General features: G+C 39.8%; 1 protein-coding gene across 1 annotated transcript in view; it reads left to right on the forward strand.

The window, feature by feature from the left end:
- piezo1 (piezo-type mechanosensitive ion channel component 1) overlaps positions 1-6,708 on the forward strand; it is a 102,425-nt gene extending 95,717 nt beyond the window's left edge. The window contains exons 50-54 of the mRNA XM_037123909.1: positions 353-475; positions 577-656; positions 1,258-1,447; positions 1,649-1,790; positions 5,455-6,708. Of these exons, the coding sequence (XP_036979804.1) occupies positions 353-475; positions 577-656; positions 1,258-1,447; positions 1,649-1,790; positions 5,455-5,583 (664 nt within the window). The 3' untranslated portion in view covers positions 5,584-6,708. The remainder of the gene's footprint in view (positions 1-352; positions 476-576; positions 657-1,257; positions 1,448-1,648; positions 1,791-5,454) is intronic.
- The last annotated feature ends 2,135 nt before the right edge of the window (positions 6,709-8,843 follow it).

Consider the following 8,843-nt stretch of genomic DNA (forward strand, 5'->3'; position numbering starts at 1 on the left):
CACTATATCACTATACTGATAATAAGAAGTTATGGCTGAGTCTGACAACCTGTCACTAGTTTTTAGTTTAATTAAGTTACAACAAACAAACTCCATCTGTCAACATTTTTTGCCTGTTAATCTTTAGTGCCAGCCTTACAAGATACTGTACATATAATACATTTTGAGTATAACTGAAAGGACAAGTGTCCTATAAGAAAATACAAGACTGTATGGATAACTATTAATTTTGGTAGCCTTTACTTTCTCTCTCTGTTACACAGATATTCTGCTATGTCAGTGATATTACTGGGTATACATGATATGTCTCTTCTCAAAGCTGATTGTGTCTGAATATTTCTCTCCCTGACAGAGACCTGGGTAAAGGTGGAACAGTGGAACACACCTTTGACAAACACTCAATAGACCTGGAACCTGGAAACCCAGTCAGGGCAGATCTGGCCTCGCTACTGGTGGGAAATCGCACTGAGCCTGTGTAGGTGTATTCTCTGGAAGGATGTTTATGCAAATAGATGTGCTTTGTGTTTACTTAATACTTAGAGGTCTGTCTTACATAGTGTCTTTTCTCTTTACCAGGCTTGTTCCCAATATGTTCCCAAACTACATCCGAGCCCCCAATGGAGCTGATGCCAAACCAGTCAGCCAGCTCCAAAAAGGTCAGAGTTCACTGACAGAAATTGTCAGATTTGTACAATATAAGATTTTTTCCTAATGTGAAATATATTAAAACAGGCAACATATTTTCCTGGATCAGACTAGATAGTAATTGAAAGGACAACTCCAATGAGTTAATGGCTGCTTTCTTTACTAAGTAATTTAGACAATAGCAGCTCTACTAGGATCAAGTCAGAAGTTACATTTTTAGGAAATATTAGGCCACTCATTAATAAAGCTCAGTGGGTAGAGCAGGTCGACTAGCGATCGAAAGGTTGCTAGTTCAAATCCCGGCTCCGGGCAAGGCTGAGCTGCATGTCGAAGTGTCCTTGAGCAAGATACTGAACCCCACATTGCTCATCAGTGAGGGCCCTGCGATGAGCTGGCGACTTATCCGGGGAGTACCCTGCCCTCGCCCTGAGACAAGACTGGGATTGGCTCCAGCAGCAACACCCCGTGACCCCATGGAAAGGGATAAGCGGTTACGGACAATGACATGACATACTACATAGCTACATAGACATAGTGTCAAACTGGATACCAGTGTTTGCTTTTCATATGTCAAAGTGTCTGTTTTAACCCAGCTGATTGGTTGTTTTCCAGGCGATGATGATGGTTTCCTGAATATAACCCTGTCCCTGATGAGGGAAGGGTCACTTAATGGCAGTGGGAACCCAGAGTGGTGGGACATTGCCATTGCAGGCTGTGAACCCTCGTCATGTGGGGTTCTGTCCATGGTCATATTCAATGACAAAGTCAGTCCACCCAGCCTGGGCTTTCTGGCTGGATATGGGTAAGAAACATGCCCTCACTAACAGCATGGATTGGATATATACATATTCATTCAATTATATTTATTAACTATATATTGCTTTCTATTTGTTTCATCATAGCATAATCATGGTCATTTAATAATCATGGTTATTTGTGCCTTTTCTCACCCTACTCAATTTTAAACATATTGTTTCTTCTCTGTTACAATCTCTCCTTCCAGCATCATGGGTCTGTATGTGTCTGTGGTCTTAGTCATTGGGAAATTTGTACGCGGCTTCTTCAGCGAGATCTCCCACTCCATCATGTTTGAGGAGCTGCCTTGTGTGGACCGCATCCTGAAGCTCTGCACAGACATTTTCCTGGTTAGTGAGCGTACACACACATACACACATACACACACACACACACACACAGTGCATGCATTTCCTGTACTTGTGTATTTACCATACTGCAGCACTGGACAGTATGAGAAACCCAATGTGGTTTTTGACCGCTAAAATATAAAAACCAATTGTATTAGCAACCCAAAAAGAAAACATGAACCTGAAGATGAGCATAATATGTCTCCTTTGAATAATATGTCAAAAAACACCGGGTTGTCACTATGTTGTCTTCTCACCCAAAATCCAGAACTTGTCATGTTGTGGATTTTCTCCAAAAAAATTATTTCATGTAGAAACTTGTTTTAAATTCACGGGACCTTACAAAATCATATAACTGTGCTCCAGCTTCTTTTTGGAAGTTTGGCCCTCTGAACAAATTTTTATAATTTTTGAGATTTGTTCTGATGTGTATTATAAATTTCCCTTGAATTGCTCATTTTTCACTGGATTGCGTTAAAATGTGTCCTGAACATCCCAGAAACCCTAAGAGAACTTGACAACATGTTTTCATTTAAAACGCTGTTGCTCAGTGGTGACAGTAATCACATTAATAACGGGGAGTCATTTTTATGCCTCTGCAGGCGATAGTCAGGGCCGTTCTTCCGTACCATTCTTTTGAATGCGATATCTCATTAACGCTTTTAGGGCTTTTCTTCAAACTGTTCACAGAATGTTCACTCTGTCTCATTATTCTTGTTATTTTTGGCGCAAATATCTATATACACTCAAGATGAAGTGATTACATATTGGTGGTCAACGGTCACCTGAACCTCAGGTAACGTTTTCTCAGGAATGCGTTATGGGAATTCTTCAAATGAGTGGCACAGATAAAAGCACATAGCATATAGCACAAACAAAGCACATCAGCACCGGAATGCAGACAAAAGCACCAAGCATATGAGCACAGAAAAAACAGTGCAAGTACAGACAAAAGCAAGTTGACATTGGTAAAAAAAAAAAAAAAGACATTATCCCATTATCCCAGGTTATGACAGCATATTTGATTTTCTAATAACCACTGTTATAGAGATTTGGAGAAGGGCTGAAGGATGTGATATTCTGTGGTTCTGTAGGTATGGTGCTCGATATGAGAAGAATGACGGCCCACAAGTACTTTTTTACATGTTATTTTAAAACCCTCCCTTTAGTTGCTCTGGCAGATTAAATTATATTTTGTTATTAATGCCATTAATTCATTGGGAACAGTGAAAAGTTTCATACACAAGTAAAATATCTACAGATCTGATTTTGTTTTCCCAGTTTGAAAAGTCATATTTTTACATTTGTTTAAAAAAAAAAAGTACAACAGTGATATGAATTTGACTTTGAATTTGAGACAATAATTCATGTGTGAGAGAATAATGGCACTGATCTACAACTCTACTTCGTAGTTAAATTATTCCTGATGTGTCTGAAATTTGCCAAATTGAATTGGATCTGTTCACAACTTTTTTAAGGCAACTTTTGAATGTGCGTTGTGAATCTGTTATTATTCCCAAATATTTAAACTTATGCACCACAGTCTTCCCCCTTCTACTTTAACATCTGAGTCTGGATCTCTAGTTGCAGACTTGGATAAAAACATACATACATGTTTTATTAACATTGCCGTGCAGACACAAGTTTGTTAAGCAAACAACTTCACATATTGACCATTAAAGCTGATAGATCTTATAGATTAACCTTGAGGTACACCTACATGATTTTATAAATGTATTAAATATTATAATCCATGCAAACACATCGTTTTCTATCTGTTACCTATGATTTTATCCATTTAATAACAGCAGATGAGCTTCGATAACTTGGCAAAATATCATGATTTACCAAATCAAAAGCTTTCTTAAAATCAAGAAAAACAGCCCCTGCCAATCCCCCAAAGAGTGGCAGGGAGATGCAATCAGAAGGACCAAGCATTCAAATGAGTTGTTATCTGGTAAAGCAGGTTCTGAATTTGGCACAAATGTCAACTTCCACCCAAGGATAAACTGATTACATTGGAGGTCAAAAATCAAGGTAACTTCAAATCTTGTTAGGACAATATTTCAAGAATGCATTGAAGGATCTTTTATCTTTTCAAGGAGTGGGCACACATTGAGTTTCGCTCCCACAACTATTAACAGTTCTACCTCATGATGGATGTTAATGCCTTATACATACTAAGCGTTTCAGTGACATTAATTTCTCTATAGGGCCACTGATGTCTATGTGCCTTACTCAAGGATTTAATTGCCTTTGTTATCTTTTATTGATATATTTCTTGACCTAATGTTCACTTGATTATTTCTTTGTGACTAAAAGGGGTCAATTACTGTTATTATGGAGGAAGAGAAATAAGAAGTTAGATTTAGCTGTAAACTGTGAGTTTAACAGCTCAAATTTAGTCCTTATTTTAGGTGTGTATTAGCCCTAATTGTGGTCACAAGTGTATGTTGTTTTCTGTTTCCTTTCTTTGTCTTCATTTAACACCGACAGCCATCGTATAATCATAGGCAGGGATTGCAATTTAGTTTAGGATGTGCGTCTAGACAGAACCTCCCCCATGTAAAGCACATTATACAAATCAGCAGATGTAATGATGAACTATGCATCTCAATTAGGAATTTTGGATCCCTGGACATTTACAAAACCCCCATGGTAGAGCTTTTTCATTATTTTAACACGTAAATCACACATTCTCTGAAAATGTATTTCTTCTTAGTTGATAACCATGTCTGTGAGAATGCCTTATTACCACACTATAACCACCTCCGACCATGCTTCTGTTCAGAGCACAACCAGCTGATGACACATAGTAGAGAAACAGCTATGACAGTTCAGACAATGTTAGAGACAATGCTAGACTAATTACCAAAATTGAATCGTCTGAAGGTAGCTACACTTCGATCCAACTAATATCAATAAATCGGAATTCAACACCACTTCTGAATGACCCCCAACTCCCTAGATTCCTTAACATACCCCCAAATTGTTGAAAATATTAGCAGGGAACTAGACAAACCAATCTCTTCATTAGAGGTCCAAGAAACGAAATGTATGCATAACAGGAAGTCACCTGTCCCTGCCTTTCCCTATATGCTGATGACCTACTACTATTTATCTCAAATCCCACATCCTGTCTCCCTCCAATCAATTCCTTTTCCCTCGATTCTGATCAAAAGCTACTGATATCTATCTTTTACAATAAAAATGGCTTCCTGAATCCAGTCCTCACCACATTGCTTAAAAACGCCTGGGAGCATGATTTGGGGGTGGACATTTTAAAACTGGTCCACTCTTTGTCTGTATGCACCAGGCACGGCCTACTGCAGTGGAAGGTGCTCTATGGAGCCCACTTCACCAGTGCTAAACTAGCTACAATATGTCCCAATCCCAGTAATGCTTGTAACCGTGTTAACAGTCTTCAGCCAGCCAGTTACATTTCTCTGAACATATCAGGCACTCAAAATAACCGAAAATCTACCCATTCATAACTTAAAAGGTATTTAGAGTACAGCTGTATGATTTCAAGTTTCAAGTATGAATTCTTTTCATGAAAATCCATGACATGAACCAGGAGGTCCTTGATGGCATGGAATGTCCCCTCTAGAAACTCATGTTTGTGTGATCCAGTTCTACAAATTAATATGTTTGTGTGTTTCAGGTGCGAGAGACAGGTGAGCTGGAGCTGGAGGAGGAACTTTACTCCAAACTGATATTCCTCTATCGATCTCCAGAGACTATGATAAAATGGACCAGGGACATGCACAGCCAAGACCAAAACAGATACTGACTGACTGATCGTGTTTGGTTGTAAAAGAATACAATGATTTGTGAAGCACACTGCAAAGATGTCTTGAGGACAGCACATGAAAGGCTTCCTGAGAGTACTCCTAAGCAGACAGACACTACAGACAATTGAGAGTGGAATGGCAGTTCTCACTGTGGGTGGACCTGATGGAAGCTGTATGTCTGTCCATGCCCCTGGAAGGCAAAGTCAGCAGTCAAATTGGGCTGCACTTGTTAATGTTCAGAGGTTAAGGGTCAAACACAAGCAATACTTAATTCATTGTGTGGCTGAAACCTCAAGATAATTGTGGGTAGAACCATCTGAAGTTACTGTATCAGTATGCTGATTGATTTGAAACGTGCCATGCTGTCAATTAAACATTTTTTTACTTTTTACAAAGTAAGTTGTTTGACTGTGCATTATGAAGCGAGGTTTGACAAAACTAGTAAGATTTTAAGGACTATTTTAAGTTAAATTCACCTAGTCAGAGGTAACCAAATTCTGATTATGCACTTATGCACTAGGTTTTTTCAGTTCTAGGCCACAACTGCTCCCAAGTTCAGGGATGAAAATTGAGACAGGTGAATGAGAGAGCTGTGGATCAGAATACAAGAAGACCAGTTTGCTGATGTGGTTCCTACTGATTGCCTTTAGTTGACACTTTAAAGTCTAATTTCAATTCGATTCACTTTTAAAACCATTAAAAGTGTATCTAGTAACTGAAAGTGCCTGTGCACTGGCCACATCCGGTGACTGGTTGCTCCTTTAAAGGGGCAGTACGTATGATATGGCCAGACTTTTGGTTTAAAATATTTGAACAACAGTGGTGACTTTATGTTAAAGACATCTATGTACTGTGTTGCAGGGATGTCTCCCGAAGTTGGCTTGATAACTAGCTAGCCCCAGCCCATCCTGTTTAATAATACCACTTCGTAAACGATGGCGGTGTTAGTGTCTTAGCCCCTTTAGTTTCAGCTGGGAGATGTATATGAGTGGCAAGTTCTCTGCTTAATGTAGTCTAATAAGTCAACAGAATAAACTCGTAAAAATGTCAACAAAGAAAATAACCTTACAGCCATTTTTTTCATGCTAAACAGAAAAATAAAACTGTACACCATCTGAATTCAAGTTTCCATCTTTTTCTGAACTAAGATAGGCTTACCTGCCTTGTTAACTCATTGTCAAACACATGTAACTACGTAACTCACCAACAGTCTTGGTTTGTCTTTCCTAAGTGAGATGAGATGAAAACATTTCTGCGTATCATTTTTCACCACTGCTGATATCCAACTCTATTGTGTCCTATATGTTCTGATGGCCAAGGATTAAACTATCATTTAATACATCATAAAGTGTTCAGGTGAAGAAGTAATGGTGAATTATGTTACACTGTGAGAGAATGAAACTAGAGACCATCTGGCGATGGGAACACATCGGCCACGATGCTCATTAAGATGTTGACCCACAACTACTCACTAGTCATTCCATCTTTACATGAGTACTCATTAACCATGGGTCAGCCCACACCCATCTTCAAACTCTGCTTTCATTTTTATCACAACTACACGCCTGTGAAGCTTCACGTCTGCATCTTGCAAAGTTATGGTTCTGTCACTTTTACTAAACCTGTTCAGAGACACAAAGACTATCACCAAACAACTTCAGTGACTGGTTCCCTCTACAGTAGTAGAGCATCTTGCCATGATCACACACACACACACACACACACACACACACACACACACACACACACACACACACACACACACACACACACACACACACCTGCAATGAGGTAATGTATCTATTTGTGGTTATGAAAGGCTGATATAAATTAATGCAAAATATGAGATTGAAACTGCTTCACAAGCTGAACCATTAGCCCATAGCATCGCTCTGTCTCCGTTTCCTTCCTTCAGGTATTTCCCTCTGAACTACGGCTGTGTTGGATGGTTTCAGGCAGCAGGGTTTTTTTTTAATAAGGACCCCCCTCCCTCAAAGTCACATTGATTTAGGACCATGACATCTTTGGGGGGGGGCTCAACAACAAGAGGGCAGATTCAGGATTGGTTTAGAATCCTTTCAAATCTTATAACTCTTTCAAAACAAAAAGAGACTTATGAGACATCTTATGATGTGATCACACCAGACCAAGGAATGTACAACAATGAACATGGTATAAATCACTTCTGTCACCAAACTCACTACTATGACATCATTTTCATTTTATTGCACTATTGCACTGCAAGAGAGGTGTCCAGTTTTACCGGTGTACAGGTGTACAGTCATTTATTTTTTATCTCAGCCACACACATGCCACACATTTATGCTAATAATTGCTAAGATCATGGTTTTGGTTTAAAGGTCCCTTTATTGAACCACTTCAGGAGTCAAACAAATTCACTCTTTCACCTGCCTCAGGGTGACAACGACATCATCATCAACAACAACAACACAATCACCACCAACAACACAGAGAGAGTTTCAGATATGTATATCCAGCTCCCCATCTTCCCCCACAGAGCACAAAACCTCCTCAACAGCCCATATATTTTTGAACACCTGCAAAGTGCCCATCATTTTGTAGTAGGCATGTTCCACCCGCAGTTGGGTCTTCAGAACCGATACCGGCTTCATACTGCCCGCTGTTTGTACTTGGTTTCTGCGGGTCAGCCAGATGGCCAGCTTTGCAGAACCAGATATAAAGTTTAGCAGTGTATGGACAGGCTTTTTCTTTGCACAATACTTTGGACCAAAAATAAACAACTCGAAAGAAAAAACCTCCCCAAAACCCCGAAACCAGGTTTCTAGCAAATGAAACAAAAAGTCCAAACAAGGATACTGAACAAACAAGTCTCAGCCTGTGAACAAAAATGCATCCCTCACTGAGCTCAGGATCAAGATGCACTCTGTATCTGTTTGTAGCTATTGCCCCATGCACAATCCTCCACTGGAGGTCTGCTGTCCGTTTTTCAATGGGCACCTTGTACGGGGACCGCCAGCTGCCTCTCAAGCAAACGTCTGGGCCAAAAAACTCGGTCCACCTGCTAAGATCATTTTGGGGCAGTAGTAGCCCAATCCCTGGACCGCCAGCGCTCGCCCTGCCAAAGAGGTGCCCTTCAGCAAGGCTCGTGACCCCAACTGTATCAGTTGCACCTGGAGTAATTTAAAGTAATGAGGATAACTGCGCGAGAAATCATATCTTTATTTTTAACAAATCCGTAAATCAAGTTAATCACTATCTTTTTCCCAAGTGCAGGCCT

This window comes from Acanthopagrus latus, chromosome 15 (genome assembly GCF_904848185.1).
Source record: "Acanthopagrus latus isolate v.2019 chromosome 15, fAcaLat1.1, whole genome shotgun sequence".
Lineage (NCBI taxonomy): Eukaryota > Metazoa > Chordata > Actinopteri > Spariformes > Sparidae > Acanthopagrus > Acanthopagrus latus.